Below are 18261 nucleotides of genomic sequence, written 5' to 3'. Positions count from 1 at the left end.
AGAGTCGGACATGGTATGCAACATTACAATATAGATGCCATAATGCTACACATAAGAGAAGTATAACGTACAGGTATTACAGACACTAAAACTACACACAATACATGCAAACATTATAATAAGGTACTGAATTATACATCACAAAACTGAGATATGTATGGACTGATTTATACGTCACAAAACTGAGGTATGTAAGGATTGATTTATACGTCACAAAACTGAGATATGTAAGGACTGATTTATACGTCACAAAACTGAGGTATGTAAGGATATAGGAGTTAATGCCAACACAAATTATAATCAGATATCATGCTAAACAGTAGATTTATGCATTGTCCAAAGTAAGCTTAAACGCATGCTATATAGTTAAAAGCATTAAGAATAAAACAGACTCTCTCTCTCTCTCTCTCTCTCTCTCTCTCTCTCTCTCTCTCTCTCTCTCTCTCTCTCTCTGTGCTGTTTCACCATAATTGTCATTCGCAGTCACAAAGATATATACAATATCACTAAATTGTCATATTTATAAAACACCATTGCTATTATTACTATCATTGTTTAACAATTTTACTTTCGGGCAATAAGCCAGCATTAAAAAGAATTTGAATTTATAATTATTATATGTCAATGGGGTGATATGCTCAGTGTGTGCCCCATTTTCAAAATGGAAAAGGGGGGGGGGGTAATTTGGGACAAATATGTTTGTGCGACCCCCCCCCCCCCCCCGCCCCGCCCTTCCCCTGTGTAATAGAAAAGTAAACTGAAAATGGATTTCAGTCTGATTATTATAAATCAAACCCAGCTCTCACTTCGTTCGACAGACAGCTAGTCGCTGCGTGGGCTCCTGTGTAATTTTGTCCACGTGTATATCGAGAGAAGTGAGAGGTTTGATTTTAATCACTGAAGAAATTCAAAAGCAAAACAGAATTTTTGGGAAAAGTGCTTTAAAAATCTGTCAGGTTTTACTTCAAAGTCCACTTTCTGTGATTTGTTTTGATAGACTATTTTTAAAAGCTTTATTATTACGGATTTAAAAAATATGTCAAGTAATAAAGCATGTATAGGAATCTTTTTATTTTTTTATTTTAGCAATGTATTGACAAACAAGTCTTAATATTTAATACTAGCACAGATGAAGATCCACAATAAGAAAGGTCAATCTATAATTTCGCTTCTTGGTATTTAAACATTTAAGTAACCGAATTTGCACTTGATTTATGATCTCTCAAATTTGTGCCAGAATGAAAGTTTAAGGAAATATACATAAAATGAAAACAATGCTCTGTCATTTCCTATCTGATGTGTTAATGTTCATTTTGCATGAATCACGAATGATGTGGACAAGCATGTCATATTTTACACCAAAACTACCATTAACGATTAAAAGATTAAACGATCTCTATTACTATCACAAAAATGGGTAATAGCTTATTATCTTTCTTACCGACCATATAATTTGTTACAGTACATAATTATCTTAAAGATTTGTGTGTTCGATATCTGTTGTTCTTAATGAATGGTGGTGAAAATGAAATGGAATTTTGAATGTGCGACAGTGTTGCATTTTTTTTAAAATTTATCATCTGCCTTTATTTTTATTTTTATTATTCACACTACATTAATTATGAATTGGTTATTGGAACCGATAAGTCTTTTTTTTTTTTTTTTTTTTTTTAACCTACATATCATCCCTGTCGATATCATCACTTTAAAGGGGGGAGGTATTCACACACCTTGGGATTAATTACGGAAATATTTAAAAAAAACCACCACGAAAACTATAAGGTGCTCTACATACTAAAAGAAATTTCTGATACTTTTAAACTGTATGTCAAGAAAATGTGACGTATTGACGAGATAAAAGTCGGGCTCGGAATGTTCTCATAAAGCTCTTTTGTATTGAAAACAACTAAAGATCCGCGGCAACCCGAATGTTTAAAAATGGAGGAATTTAAATTATTGTTGATGTTTTGAAGAATTTTGAAAGGCGGAAGTCCAAATCCATGATCAAGAATATCAGGTATTACAAACAATGCATTTTCTTTTTTTATGCCATTCATGTTCACTGGACTGCTCAGCAAAAATCTAATTTCATTGCAAGTTTGGAACAAGTCTGAACACATAATATTTTTATACTTTCAACATTTGATTATCTTTTCCAAAAGAATTTAGTGCTCTTACACTGGATTTATCAACGAAACTAGTTCCTGATTTTATAATCAAAGTGCAAGGAACTAGAAATGATACTGAATTTGAAACACTTTGAAAAGGCAAGTCTTATTGATCGATAATTTTGCAGAACTTTAGTTGGCTTAATGCAGTTTTTATTGTGTTGCTGACATTTTTTTTAATGGAATGTACATCATAATTCATATAAATTGTGTTTGTTTCTTTGAAATTCCTAGCTGTAATCCTGAAACATTGTTATGTTTGGGGGGGGGGGGGGGAAACCACAACACACACACCCTAAAAAAAACCACCCTCCAAAAATTAAGCATCCCATTCTTATATTTTGGCACTATTTAATATAGTGAACAAAATCAATGCCTAACAGACTCAGGTGTTCAAAATTCTTCAAGCCCTATGCCAGAGACTTAAGAAATTGAAATCCAGGTGTGCTGTAATGTCAAGGGAAAACCCCACATCTGTGGTGGTCAGACAGGTTTGATCACTAGTGACTAGATAGCTCAGTTGGTCTATAGGAACACCTGACTTGAGATTTGGGGAGGCCCGGGTTCAAATCCTGATCTGGCCCATTGCATTTTCTCCCTGCTAGATTTGGAACTGACAGGTGAAAATGTCTGCCATGGGATAAAGATCATGGGTTGATGTCTTCAAGTATGAAGACATTTAAGGAGGGAGGAATGTAGCGGTCAGCCGGGTCCGATTGCTGGTGACCAGCACGGTAAAGCATTTGACAAGAGATTCAGGGGGCCCTGGTTCGAATCCTGATATGGTCTGTTGCATTTTCTTCCTATCTGTTACACATCAATATTTAAAGAATGGTAATAAAATTCTTGGTCCTCATGGATATTGATCAACTATATTATATATACATCTGAATCATTGGCAAGCTTTACATGAAGCAAAAATTATAATGTTTACATAAATGTCAGGACTACATTGTCAGTTTGAATGTTGACATATCATTAGTGAATTTCAGTTTCATATTTACTTGGAACAGACACCTGAAGCATGGTAGGAAAAACAGTCGATGTAAGTCCTATCAGCACTCATAGAAATTTATTCAATGCATTATTTACGTATCGGCCAGTTCTAAACTTATACTTGTTAATTTTTACATGAATAATGTAATAATCTAAACTAAATTAACAAGTCTAGCTCCAGTGCAAATGTGGGGACTCCAGTGCAAATGTGGAGATGATTAGGCCTGGAAAAATGAAAAAGCCCTGGGCTTGGACATCTTCACAAATTTTTCAACCCTTGACAGATTGCCTGAATCTAAGCAAATTAATTTGATCTTTTCTGATCTAAACTTGCACAGTAAAATAAATAATGTGCCCATGGTTATTTTTTATATTAAATTTAAAAAAAAACAAACTTAAATAACAGTATTGTTGTACGGTGATATATTCCACACATTAGAATATTCATTGGTTTACTGCCAGTGTGTGTCAAAATATATACATCTTCATCACTGTTTGGCAGATTCTTAACTGATCAATTGAATTTTTTTTTAATGTTTTCAAATTACTGTTTTTCTTTCATTGCTCTATTATAAACCTAATATTAATATTTATTTACTAATTCTAATGTAGAATTAATGCCATGCTACCATGCCTTAGGATAAAAATTCAGAATGTTATTTATGTATGGAGTGAATTTGACTGAATCTGGTGAGCTTTGTGACCCATGGGTTCCCTGTTGATTGGTCTTCCGTATGTCCACTGGTTGTGTAAAGATGTTAATAGTATCTGTCAGACTAAATATTCTGTAAATATTTTCAAGTCCGTGGGGAGGACTGATTTTATTGAGGTGTTGCAGTTGCACTTAATGTTCTATCAGTCTATGCGAAAGACATCGGACCGTCTGACCTGACCGATGTGCAGTGCCTAAGGTCCGATGTGTCATTTTTTACACCGGACCGGTATGTCCGATGTCTCACTGTCCGGTTTTGAGCTTTGCTATTTTGACGCGGAGTCATTTAAATGTTTGTTATAAGTAAAAACTATCACATAAATCCAAATACGTAAATGAATATGATTAAAACCGCATGGACCGTTTAAAGTATTATGCGGGAAGGATCCCTGGTATAGTATTACTGGTATAATAAATAAGATTTCCTTGGTTTTGCATTTTCACGTGTTTCACTTTTATACATTAGGTTTTTCGGTCTGACAAAATTTGGTTCGGTCCGGTGTGTTCATTGATTACACAGGACCGAATGTCCTGTGTTGTCAAAAAAACTTTCGCATAGACTGTTCTATGAGAAGAGTTTTTGAATTAGGCCAAAATAAAATATATGTGTGTTTCCTATTTCTCTTTCCAAAAATGAGGTAGGGTGGGTAGGTAAAACATTTATATATATGTATTGTCAATAAAATATTTAGGGTTAGCAGCATAAGCGTAAGAAGGGTCGTGAAACCGGAAACACACATATATTTTATTTTGGCCTTACCATAGATAAGCAGTTGCACATCATTTGTATGCAAAGAATCCTTGGGATATATATGGTAATTAATCTGTATACTATTATGATTACATTTAGTAATTTATTTCCTTTTAGATTGCAATGATTTTACATTGAGAAATTGTACGTCACAATGGAAGAATTTCGATACACGTATACCAGGCTGTGTAAAGACAACCATGTAGAACCGCAGGACTGTGTTCTCAGTTACTTAAAGAGGTAGAGGTTTAGAAATATGTAATTACCATGGTAACTCAGAATATATAATACATGTATATTTAATATTCACAAATCATGATATGGAGAATGTACTGCACTGCAATATAATAATGTTATTGAAAAAAAATCCCAACATTTGTAGAACCTTGATTTCAGATTGGAAAATTTTTCCATTTCCTTTTGTATTAAAGATTAAGATTGTAGCATGAATTTAGAAGGGGTATTTTAAAGTTTAATTTGACAATTTGCATACTATTGTTCAATGATTTTGTGTAATTCTATACAACATTTTTTTTCATTTCAGTTTTGAATCTACACCAAAACGTGGCAAAACGGTGCTGAATTTATCAACGAATAGTCTCTCCCCTAAAACGTGTCATGTTCTTGGCAAAGTTATTTCAACAGATCGAACGTTTGTGGAAATTAAATTTGCTGACTGCATGCTTAGTGAAGATGGTTTGTATTGCTAATCTGTTCATTATAAAGTAGTATCAGAAAATTGACTGAAATTGTCAGAAAAACTTAAATCATTTAAAATGTAGTAGTTTAAAGCACTTGAAAACTAAATTTTAAAAAGTAAACACGAGTTCATTGTGGACTTCTCTTGCAGCAGTGAAAGGTCTCTGCCATGGTCTTACAACCAATTCCTTTTGCAAAATGCTTGATTTGAAGGTAAGTTTTCTATAAACACAGATCTTGATTGTATCTTATTTAATACATTAAAGGAAAATGTATGCTTTGATGTGGACCTCTTGCATGTTGACTACAAGTCATGATGTTGATTATACCAGTAATTATGTTGACTAATCCAATAATTATGTTGACTAATCCAGTAATAATGTTGACTAATCCAGTATTAATGTTGACTATAACAGTAATTATGTTGACTATAACAGTGATAATGTTGACTATATCAGTAATAATGTTGACTAATCCAGTAATAATGTTGACTATACTAGTAATAATGTTGACTATACTAGTAATAATGTTGAATAATCCAGTAATAATGTTGAATAATCCAGTAATACTATTGACTGTAACAGTAATAATGTTTACTAATCCAGTAATACTGTTGACTAATCCAGTAATAATGTTGACTATAACAGTAATAATGTTGACTAATCCAGTAATGATGTTGACTATACCAGTAATAATGTTGACTATAACAATAATTGTGTTGACTAATCTGGTAATAATGTTGACTATACCAGAAATAATGTTGAATATAACAGTAATTATGTTGACTATGACAGTAATTATGTTGATGATACCAGTAATAATGTTGACTTTATCAGTGATTATGTTTACTATACCAGTCATGATATGCATATGTATAAAGCAAATTAGATGGTTGATTTTGAGATTTTTTACCCAGGGTAACAACATCAGAGGAAGTGGGGTGGAGGCTGTTGGTAAAATGTTACGACACAACCACACAATAATCAGGTAACAAGACACCACACAATAATCAGGTAACAAGACACACCCACACAATAATCAGGTAACAAGAAACACCCACACAGTAATCAGGTAACAAGATACACCCACATAATAATCAGGTAACAAGACACACCCACACAATAATCAAGTAACAAGAAACACCCACACAATAATCAGGTAACAAGACACACCCACACAATAATCAGGTAACAAGACACACCCACACAATAATCAGGTAACAAGACACACCCACACAATAATCAGGTAAGTAACAAGACACATCCACACAATAATCAGGTAACAAAACACACCCACACAATAATCAGGTAACAAGACACACCCACATAATAATCAGGTAAGTAACAAGACACACCCATACAATAATCAGGTATGTAAAAAGACACACCCACACAATAATCAGGTGACATGACACACCGACACACCTACACAATAATTAGGTGACAAGACACACCCACACAATAATCAAGTAAGTGACAAGACACACCCACACAATAATCAGTTAAGTAAAAAGGCACACCCACACAATAATCAGGTAAGTAAAAAGACACACCCACACAATAATTAGGTGACATGACACACCCACACAATAATCAGTTGACATGACACACCCACACAATAATCAGGTGACATGACACACCCACACAATAATCAGTTGACAAGATACACCAACACAATAATCAGGTAACATGACACACCCACACAATAATCAGGTGACAAGACACACCCACACAATAATTAGGTGACAAGACACACCCACACAATAATCAGGTGACAAAACACACCCACACAATAATCAGGTAAGTGACAAGACACACCCACACAATAATCAGGTAAGTGACAAGACACACCCACACAATAATCAAGTGACATGACACACTCACAAAATAATAAGTTTACAAGACACACTCACATAATAATCAGCTAACAAGACACACCCACTCAATAATAAGGTGACAAGACACACCTGCACAATAATCAGGTAACTAGACACACCTACACAATAATCAGGTAACAAGACACACCCACATAATAATCAGGTAACAAGACACACCCACACAATAATCAGGTAATAAGACATACCCACACAATAATCAGGTGACATAACACACCCATACAATAATCAGGTGACATGACACACCCACACAATAATCAGTTGACAAGACACACCCACACAATAATCAGGTAATATGACACACCCACACAATACTCAGGTGACAAGACACACCCACACAATAATTAGGTGACAAGACACACCCACACAATAATCAGGTGAGAAGGCACGCCCACAAAATAATCAGGTAAGTTACTACTAAGACAGTCATTGCTGAGATAAGTGAGCAAGTACAACAACCATAAATGTTTAGATACACTAGACTTAACCATACAATACACTCTCCGGTTTCACTTTTCATTCCTGTTACATGAAACATTCTCAACCATTTCAACTGTTGAAATTTTCTTTGTTAAATTTTGAAGTTGTATTGTGACTGTTGTTTTCAGCGTGTGCTTGGAGTGGAATGCGTTTGGGTTGTTAGATAACTCCTTTGCCATGTTTTGTGATGGGGTAGGGTCTAACGACAACTTACAAGCACTAGACCTACGGAATAACCAGATCAGCCATGATGGAGCCGTGGAATTAGCAGCAGCACTGAAAAGAAACAAAACCTTAAGGGCTTTAGGTAGGAAGTGAATGTTGTATAGGCTGGAGGTGAAAGGAAGCTAGATTGGAAGTGAATGTTATGCTAATTAGGAGTGACTTCAATTTGAATCCTTACATTTGAACAAGATACAGATATTAAATATATTCACTACATCTTTTGAAAAGAAATCTTTTTGGAAGTGGCATGTAGTTTTGTATCTTTGGGGGTGGAGGGTGGGTGGACTATGCAATTTTTACACTTCCTTTTGATGCATACGTGTGTGTATTTTCCCCCTCAGATTTACGGTGGAACAGCATTGGTTTGTTGGGAGGAAGAGCCATTTTGGAAATGCTAAAAACAAACAAAAGTATTTGTCGCTTGGAATTGGCGGGGAACAATATTCCAGGAGACATTGTAAAATCCATTGGTAAGAATATATCAAGGATACTTTTTTAAAAAAGAAGACAGTGAATTATTCTTCAAGCATATGTACAATGTGTCTCTTAACTCTGGAGGTCCTGTCTTATGACTATGATGTCTGTATAGAGTGATGTTGTGTCATGTTATATAACTTGTCCATGCTACCAAGGAACTGTGTGCTATGTTATCAGAATTGCTCATTATGTACCTGTGTTGCAAAATATTATTGTTTTTGGAATGTAAATTTCATACGAATTACATTACATTCAGTGTTAAGGAGGAATACACAGTAGAAATGTTTGATATGGATGGAAAGTGGAGGATATGTGCAGTAATATTTTGAAATTGAAAACTTTCAAATTTTACTTTATTTAGTCAAAAAATGTAGTTTTAGTAGACCGTAATGTGACAAAATTTTATAATCCCTGCTGGACTCGAACATGCAATCTACAGACCAGTTGTTGACACATTAACTAACTGAGCATTATGACCATGTAGTATACCTCCTTAAATGTTTTACAGACTTGGCGCTGAGCCAGAACGAAGACCGAGCTCTTTTAAAAGATGACCACAGAAACAAAATGACTGTCATGGCAAAACACATGAAACAGGTGGAACATGAAAAGAAAATGGAGGTTTGTATGCAAGAGAAATGGATCAGAACTTGTAATGCATTGATATAGAAAATATTTAACATTTTGTGGGCTTGATATGGAATTTATTTCATGAACAAGAAAAAAAGAAGAGAAAATTTATGTATTTGCAGCACGTGTTTAAAATGTTGTGAAATAAACTCCATATCTGGCAACAGAACAATGAATTTTCTGTTGATTACGTTTTTCACTATTTATCCATTACAGAGGACATGCAAAAATAAAACAGTTCGAGGAAATTTCCACACTATGAAATTTCAAAATATTATTTGTATTTATTGGAAAAATCAGACTTTTTTCTACTCTGAAAATGTGATACAATACAATGGCAGGGCTCGAAATTAACATATGTCCGTCAGTCTGTGACTGATTAAAAGTCTGGCGGACTGAATGACCTTTGTTTTAGTCAGTCCGATGGGACTGGTTAATTTTCTAAAGTATCATTTTGGAGAATTTTATACACACATTTGGCATGCTTCGATTTGTAGATATCAGATGAATCTGATTCGTAAATATAAATCCCACATTTAAGTGTTACAATATTGTCTGAGGCATATTGAGTTAAATTTCATTTTAATAACATTAATGAAATATATTTAATTATTTTTGGAAAACTCTGTTAGACTGGTAAATTTTTCTGTGGACCGGTTGAAATTATGCTCCATCAGTCCGGCTGGACTGGTGACATAAAAAGTTAGCTTCAAACCCTGCAATGGTGACATTTTACTTTAGCAGTGACAAAGTACAAAATGTGATAAAATAAAATTATGACATTTCACTGAAGTGATAAACTACAAAATGTGATAAAATAAAATCAAGACATTTTACTGAAGCGATAAACTACAAAATTGTCACTCTACACACACAGACTGTTCCTGATAAAGTCTTGAGACTTGTAGAAAAGTATGCTCAAATTAGATTTATACAAATCCTTTTTCTGACTCACTTGACTTTATAGAAAGTATACAGCTGCCAATATCATTGAATTATTCACAGATCAGTGACCTGATGGACACAATAGATAAACAAGAAGATCTCATGAGGCGATCTAAAAGGTATGAAGTGTTGGGAATATATCCGTATTTAATATACTAGTACTGAGTTGTAGTGGAGATTTTTAAAAGAAACAAGAACAATTTCAAGGTTTGTTACCATCAACTGTACAACGGAACCTTTGAAATGAAGTAAATATTTGTGATTAAAGTGTCTGAATCTTTGGTAAACCGAATTATAATTCATCAACGAAACAGAATTTCACGAAAATGCAGGTATCATTTTAAAGAACTTTATCATACATGATGATTTACTGACAGATGTTTTGAAGATGATAATCCTTTAAATATGAATATTTATCAGTAAAGTTTGCATTGATGCTATTGAAATAACTTATTCCTTAGGAATAGAGTGTCATAAAAATGAATTTGAACACAAGCTGATGCGTGTAGTAGAAAGATGAACTCACCACTAGGAATCATAGGTTACCTTTGAATTAAAAAAAGGGGGAGGATATAACTCATAAAAAAGTTCAAAATCACAGAAATGGGTATAGAGATCCCATATATAATAACCCACATTCATGAAACATTAAGCAACATATTCTGATATTGTGGATTTTAAGGTCCATGATATGGATGTAATACCTTTTCACATTTTCTTTATCATTTTTCAGGTCTACCTCCACTAAAGTTGAACAACTACAAAACGCACTTGAGGAAAGGAAGTCCTCGTTCAATTCCTTAGCTGCAAAGTAATTTTTAGAATTACTCCTTGCACTATTTTGACGGAAATGAAAGTAGAATGCAAATAGAATGCTAATACAGTGTGTAAGAAATAAATATCATTTTTGAAAATACATGATGGTCTGAATTGCAACACTTCATACTTCATGAGGTGCATAAATGCTTCATGAAAAGTATGCCAGCTTGAAGCACCTCAGTTCATACCCTCATGTATTTTAAAAATTTGAAATTTACTTCTTAAATATCTGTTTGATTTAATGGCATATGTTGATGAATAGTTTGTATTGATGGTATGTGTTGATGTACGGTTATGTGTTACTTATTGGCATGTGTTGATGAATGGTTTGAATTTCTAGGTTAGCTATGACGGAGTCTGAGCTGGCCATCACAGAACAGAAAGTGAATGATGGGAACATGCTGATAGCTAAACTGAAACAAGAATTGACAATGAAAGTGTCAGGGCACCAGGAGGAAGTCAGGAGGGATCACGAGGTAGGTGGTGGTCATTAAGGTCAGGAGTGACCACGAGGTGGGTGGTGGTCATTAAAAGTTTGCATATACAAACTAAAAATTCCCAACGTTGACTTGTTTTTAATGATTTTCACATTCAGCATATCAACCTTTTAAAATTCCTGCATTACCAACTGTCACAACAATCTCAGGATGTTGTAAATATTTACTTACAATGACTATAAAATCTAATCCATAACTGATCCATAACTTTTAATTTCCAGATATTCAGCCTCCAATTACTCAAAACTCTTGATCTCTGCAAGTTTTATTAATGTTCCTTGAAGTTATCTTCAAAGGGAAGATAATCACAAAAATAGGGTGGGGTCATTTAAAAATCTTCTCAAGAACCACTGGGCCAGAAAAGTTGAAATTTACATGAAAGGTTCCTGACATAGTGGAGATTCAAGTTTGTAAATCATGACCCCTGTGGTTAGGAAGGGGTCACAATAGGGGATCAAAGTTTTACATGTGAATGTATAGGGAAGCAAACTGGGCACAAAGCATCCTTAGATGAAATTTGTTAATATGAAAGGCCATATTTGTTCACAAGGGCATATGATAATTGATGAATTTGTAGTCAAGTTTAATAATTAAGTTTGATAATTAGTTACCTTTGAAAAGTTTTTTTCTGAACCAAGCTGCTTGTATAATGATAGTTTTGCTCAACCTTGTTTATTGCTAGGAACTGCTGCTCAGGTGAGCAATGTGGCCCATGGGCCTTTTTTTCTTGTTTACTTATATAGCGCTAATAACACAGAATGCTGTGCAAACAAGCTGAAAACATATTGTTGTAATCATCCCACAATTAAAGTTACTGTGATATATTAAATTAATTATGAGATGATTAGAGTATGTCATATATATGTGAATGTGATCTGATGTTTTATTTGGTTTGATTACAGGAGAGAGCCAAATTAGAAGCAAAACTGTACAAAGAATTATCAGAAGCACACGATAAAAACATAAAGCTGGAGACGAAGACTGAGGACCTGGACAGGAAATGCCGGATGCAGCAGGAACAGATATTTGAACTGAAAGAACAAATTACACACCTACAGGCAGAGATGAAACTCAAAGGATCCCATTTTGATGGTGAATATGACTATTAAGCAATGAATGAAAAATCAACTTCTACTTCTATATTAATGCTTTGACTTTTACTCAAATTATACACCTGTACTGTTTAAACGTGATGTTTTCTTTTTAAGACCGATTGCAACAAGAGAAAAATCGCCATAGAGATGAGATAAAGGAAGCAGAGCAACTCCGACACAAAGAGGTACAAATAGAGGATATATTTACTGTGTTGCATAAAGCTGTAGTTTATCAAATATTAATAAGATAATATTGTCTTCAGCATGTGTAAAAGAAAATCTACATGAATAACTGCTGTTATTATGAAATTGATATCACGGTGACAGTATTTGGTGTGTAGGTAGGCAGAGTAAGGCAGGAATGCGAGGAGACGGAGGGCACACTTAGAGAGAGAATCCAGCGACTGGAGATGTCTCGTCTGGAACTGGAGGAAGAAATCAGTCGACTGAAGAACAGCAACATGGTTGAAAAGATCCAGCACGAGGAGCAGCTGTCAATGGCCAAACAGAAGATCCAGGCAGACGAGGTACCGTTGTGGACTGTGTTCGGTGTTTAACTTATTTTTAGCTCACCTGAGCTGAAAGCTCAAGTGAGCTTTTCTGATCACCCGTATTCCTTCGTCCGTCCGTCTGTAAACTTTTCACATTTTCAACTTCTTCTCAACAACCACTGGGCCAATTTCAACCAAAGTTGGCACAAAACATCCTTAGGTAAAGGGAATTCTAAATTGTTAAAATAAAGGGCCAGGCCACCTTCCAAGGGGAGATAATCAAGAAAAGGTAAAAATAGGGTAGGGTCATTGAAAAATCTTCTTCTCAAGAACCACTGGGCCAGAAAAGATGAAATTTATAGATAAGCTTTATTAGGTAGTGCAGATTCTAAATTGTTAAAATCATGGCCCCCGGGGGTTGGATGGGGCCACAATAGGGGATCAAAGTTTTACATACAAATATATAGGAAAAATCTTTTAAAAATCTTCTTCCCAAGAACCACTGAACCAGAAAAGCTGAGATTTATATGAAAGCTTCCTGATGTAGTACAGATTCTAAATTGTTAAAATCATGGCCCCCGGGGGTCGGATGGGGCCACATTAGGGAGTGAAAAGTTTTTTTGTTTGTTTTTGTTTTGATATAGTGCAGATTCAAGTTTGTTAAAATCATGGACCCCGGGGATTGGATGGGGCCTCAAGGGGGGCATCAAAGTTTTACATACAAATTTATAGGAAAAATCTTCTTCTCAAGAACCACTGAGCCAGAAAAGCTGAGATTTATATGAAAGCTTCCTGATATAGTGCAGATTCTAAATTGTTAAGATCATGGCCCCCGGGAGTCGGATGGGGCCACAATAGGGGATCAAAGTTTTACATACAAATGTATAGGGAAAATCTTTTAAAATCTTCTTCTCAAGAACCACTGAGCCAGAAAAGCTGAGATTTATATGAAAGCTTCCTTATATAATGCAGATTCTAAATTGTTAAAATCATGGCCCCCTTGGGTAGGATGGGGCCACAATAGGGGATCAAAGTTTTACATACAAATATATAGGAAAAATCTTTTTCCCAAGAACCACTGAGTCAGAAAAGCTGAGATTTATATGAAAGCTTCCTGATACAGTACAGATTCTAAATTGTTAAAATCATGGCCCCCGGGGATCGGATGGGGCCACAATAGGGGGTCAAAGTTTTACATACAAATATATAGAAAAAATCTTTAAAAATCTTCTTCCCAGAACCACTAAGCCAGAAAAGCTGAGATTTATATGAAAGCTTTCTGATATAGTGCAGATTCAGGTTTGTTAAAATCATGGGCCTCTGGGGTAGGATGGGGCCACAATAGGGGATCAAAGTTTTACATACAAATATATAGGAAAAATCTTTAAAAATCTTCTTCCCAAGAACCACTGAGTCAGAAAAGCTGAGATTTATTTGAAAGCTTCCTGATACAGTACAGATTCTAAATTGTTAAAATCATGGTCCCTGGGGGTCGGATGGGGCCACAATAGGGGGTCAAAGTTTTACATACAAATATATAGAAAAAATCTTTAAAAATCTTCTTCCCAGAACCACTAAGCCAGAAAAGCTGAGATTTATATGAAAGCTTTCTGATATAGTGCAGATTCAGGTTTGTTAAAATCATGGGCCTCTGGGGTAGGATGGGGCCACAATAGGGGATCAAAGTTTTACATACAAATATATAGGGAAAATCTTTAAAAATCTTCTTCTCAAGAACCATTGGGCCAAAGAAGTTCACATTTACATGAAAGCTTTCTGACATAGTGTAGATTCAAGTTTGCAAAAACCATGGCCTCCAGGGGTAGGTTTGGCGCCATAATAGGGACTACGGTTTTACATGCAAATAGATATGGAAAATCTTCTGATATGGACCAAGGTGACTCAGGTGAACGATGTGGCCCATGGGCCTCTTGTTGTGTATTTAAAATCTAGCGTGGTTGTAGACCAGCCCCATTGTATTATACAATGACTAATAGAAAATTTTAATATTTTGGAGAAAACGATTTAAACTTCTATGCAAAAAGTGCCAACAAATAATCCTGCTAAACTATTCAAGAAATGAGGAAAAGGTTTTAAGAGAAATTGATTTACACTTATACATGGACATGTTCTATGAAATTTCAGGAAAATCGGTACAGGCAGATGGAAGAGAAGTTGCGTGTTAGTATGACGCTTAAGGACGAGATTCAGAGCAGATGTAATCAACAGTCATCCACCATTAGTGAACTCCAATCACGCATCAGTTCACAGGTGTTAGAGCTGGAGAATGCAAAGAAACGGGTGGAGGAGAGTAACGAGGTATGTACACAGTCACACATCAGTTCACAAGTGTTAGAGCTAGAGAATGTAAAGCAATCACGCATCAGTTCACAGGTGTTAGAGCTAGAGAATGTATAGCAGTCACACATCAGTTCACAGGTGTTAGAGCTAGAGAATGTATAGCAGTCACACATCAGTTCACAGGTGTTAGAGCTAGATAATGTAAAACAGTCACACATCAGTTCACAGGTGTTAGAGCTAGATAATGTAAAACAGTCACACATCAGTTCACTGGTGTTAGAGCTAGATAATGTAAAACAGTCACACATCAGTTCACAGGTGTTAGAGCTAGAGAATGTATAGCAGTCACACATCAGTTCACAGGTGTTAGAGCTAGAGAATGTAAAGCAGTCACGCATCAGTTCACAAGTGTTAGAGCTAGAGAATGTAAAGCAGTCGCACATCAGTTCACAGGTGTTAGAGCTAGAGAATGTATAGCAGTCACACATCAGTTCACAAGTGTTAGAGCTAGAGAATGTAAAGCAGTCGCGCATCAGTTCACAGGTGTTAGAGCTGGAGAATGCAAAGAAACGGGTGGAGGAGAGTAACGAGGTATGTACACAGTCACGCATCAGTTCACAAGTGTTAGAGCTAGAGAATGTAAAGCAGTCATGCATCAGTTCACAGGTGTTAGAGCTAGAGAATGTATAGCAGTCACACATCAGTTCACAGGTGTTAGAGCTAGATAATGCAAAACAGTCACGCATCAGTTCACAGGTGTTAGAGCTAGAGAATATAAAACAGTCACACATCAGTTCAAAGGTGTTAGAGCTAGAGAATGTATAGCAGTCACACATCAGTTCACAGGTGTTAGAGCTAGATAATGTAAAACAATCACGCATCAGTTCACAGGTGTTAGAGCTAGAGAATATAAAACAGTCACACATCAGTTCAAAGGTGTTAGAGCTAGATAATGTAAAACAGTCATGCATCAGTTCACAGGTGTCAGAGCTAGATAATGTAAAACAGTCACACATCAGTTCACAGGTGTTAGAACTAGAGAATGTAAAGAAACGTGTCGAGGAGAGTAACGAGGTAGGTACACAGAGAGGACCATCGACAATCTGACACACATTATACATGTTATTGATAATCATAAAGTTTGGTCAGTTTGGAATACTGTGGTTTCATTCATTTTCTTGGGCATGAATTTATTGTTTTGCAAAAATATTACAACTTTATTGGTTGCCATTTATAATCCCCTTTTCTTTGATTTCATGGTTTTGTGCAGATACTTGTACATATATGTAGTCAATGGTAATGGAAATTGAACATGTAAAGATGAAACTAAAGTATTGTTGTAATATGAACTAGTCACCAAGTCTAAAATCTCCAGTTTAATGGACTGATGCCAAATAGATTTTAAAAGTTGCTATTATTAATCAAAAGCTCTCGGTTTAATTAGGACATGTTTACAAATATATATGTGTAGTTTTAAATCTGTGTTTCTTTTTCTCAATACTATTTTTGTACATGTTCATTTTGTTTTTCAATTGTTAGTATACCTTGAACACAAAAATGGTAAAACATGAGATTTTTATTGATGTGAAATTTTGTGATATGTATAAAGAATTGTGAGTTCATTACAAACATTTTCTGGTTTACATTTTAGCAATTAGCAGAAAAGAACAGCATTACTTTGTCAGAGGTAGGGAAAGTGAGAATAGAACTGAACCAAACAGTCAACAAACTGGAAGCGGAGAGAAAACTCCAGGCAGAGCTCAGAGAAAAACTCGGAGAGTCTGACAGAAAAATGTCAGGTACGAACCAAGAACAGTACAAACATGTGCATTTATAATTTAATTCTGTAATACATGTATACTCCCAGTGGTTGATGGGTATGGAACAGTCAAAACCTGGTATCAAAATTCTGTAAACAGATTTTCCAAGTGGTTGATTGAATTTGTGTTTACTGTCAAGCCTGGATCTGCATTCATCTTTGTCATACAGCCTGCACAAATTCGCATTTTTCAAGTCCCTATAATAACATACTGTTGTTGTCTTCTTTAAGTAAACTGAAAGTAAAATGTAAATTCCATTACAGAACAACTTTTGAGACACCGGGAAATTTTAGAAGAACGGGAGAATGAAATAGAAAGTCTGAAGAGAAGACTGAAGACCCGCGACGCGGAGGTGAGCAACATCCGGGAGGAGGAAATGCAGCGAGCCCAGGTTCTCCAGATGGCTGTGATGAACTATGTCAGCAAAGTACCGCAGTCAGGGGACAAACAGGCCTAGCAAGCTCCCACATCCTTTAAGTCAGGTCTAGAGAGACCTATTCCGAGGCTGGAACAGGGACAAGATAGAGGATGGCTGACATTGAAACTGGGGGAGAATTTATCCACCTCTTTAATCACACTTTTTAAGGTGGATTATGTTAGGAACACAAGATGTGGCTTCCCTTTATGGTGATTGCGGTTATTGGGAGATTTTCTTGAGCTGTGATATGAAATATTCTCATGTCTCTTTCAACATAGAGTGAAATGAGACAGTTCATATTTTGAGAGGTTGAATGTATGTATATGTACATGTATATTACGAAAAATAGAAATTTTTCGGTGAATGAATTTAATGAGATAGCTTGTACATGTATATTTTGATATTATTTTTTACCTTTATACTATATAGAACATGCCAGGTAATATTGATAAAACAATCATAATCAATCTTCTGCTTTCTTTTATATTGCGTAGTTTCCAGAATTTTTTATGGCATCAGTTTAACTAACCTCGGCTTAGAGTAAATCACATGAGATTTCTGTTGAGAGCTAAATTGATAGCTTCACATTTTTAACTGATTCTAACTGACATTGGATGAATTTCTTAAAAATTTGATACATAACAGCCTTGGGTGGAGTTAAGGAGGAATACATCTTCATAGTAGTCAACTTCCTTTTGAAACATGAATGAAAATATAAATATCAGCCATACTTGTATATTCCTTTTAAATGGAATTGTCTAGCTGGATAGCCCAGTAGGTTTACATGCCGACTACTATTCTGTAGGTCATGGGTTCAAGTCCAGCAAAGGTTTTAGATTACTTT

General features: G+C 35.3%; 1 protein-coding gene across 5 annotated transcripts; it reads left to right on the top strand.

Moving 5' to 3' along the window:
* The first annotated feature begins 447 nt into the window (after window positions 1–447).
* LOC125670057 (leucine-rich repeat-containing protein 45-like) lies at window positions 448–17884 on the top strand. 5 transcript variants are annotated; one of them, XM_048904986.2, is made up of 18 exons: window positions 448–2017; window positions 3182–3213; window positions 4745–4867; window positions 5172–5323; window positions 5478–5539; window positions 6243–6313; window positions 7829–8007; window positions 8267–8395; window positions 8911–9023; window positions 10038–10096; window positions 10711–10788; window positions 11137–11272; window positions 12196–12385; window positions 12502–12572; window positions 12729–12914; window positions 15024–15197; window positions 16831–16978; window positions 17263–17884. In XM_048904986.2, the coding sequence occupies exons 3-18, from the start codon at window positions 4782–4784 to the stop codon at window positions 17454–17456; spliced, it is 2028 nt and encodes a 675-aa protein (XP_048760943.1). In that variant the 5' UTR covers window positions 448–2017; window positions 3182–3213; window positions 4745–4781; the 3' UTR covers window positions 17457–17884. The 5 variants fall into 5 exon arrangements, with proteins under 5 accessions (XP_048760943.1, XP_048760942.1, XP_048760941.1 ...); XM_048904985.2 differs by having other exon boundaries at window positions 3161–3213; XM_048904984.2 differs by having other exon boundaries at window positions 2774–3213.
* Window positions 17885–18261: the final 377 nt, after the last annotated feature.

Source organism: Ostrea edulis, chromosome 4 (genome assembly GCF_947568905.1).
Source record: "Ostrea edulis chromosome 4, xbOstEdul1.1, whole genome shotgun sequence".
Classification (NCBI taxonomy): domain Eukaryota; kingdom Metazoa; phylum Mollusca; class Bivalvia; order Ostreida; family Ostreidae; genus Ostrea; species Ostrea edulis.
This window is presented reverse-complemented; position numbering and strand designations above follow the sequence as displayed.

What these genes read in the sequence shown, in the direction of transcription:
- LOC125670057 (XM_048904983.2), top strand. Translation starts at nt 4,782, where the DNA reads ATGGAAGAATTTCGATACACGTATACCAGGCTGTGTAAAGACAACCAT. An exon ending in CAAAACCTTAAGGGCTTTAG is followed by an intron (nt 8,008 to 8,266) that starts GTAGGAAGTGAA and finishes TTTCCCCCTCAG; the next exon opens with ATTTACGGTGGAACAGCATT. An exon ending in CAAAGGATCCCATTTTGATG is followed by an intron (nt 12,386 to 12,501) that starts GTGAATATGACT and finishes TTTCTTTTTAAG; the next exon opens with ACCGATTGCAACAAGAGAAA.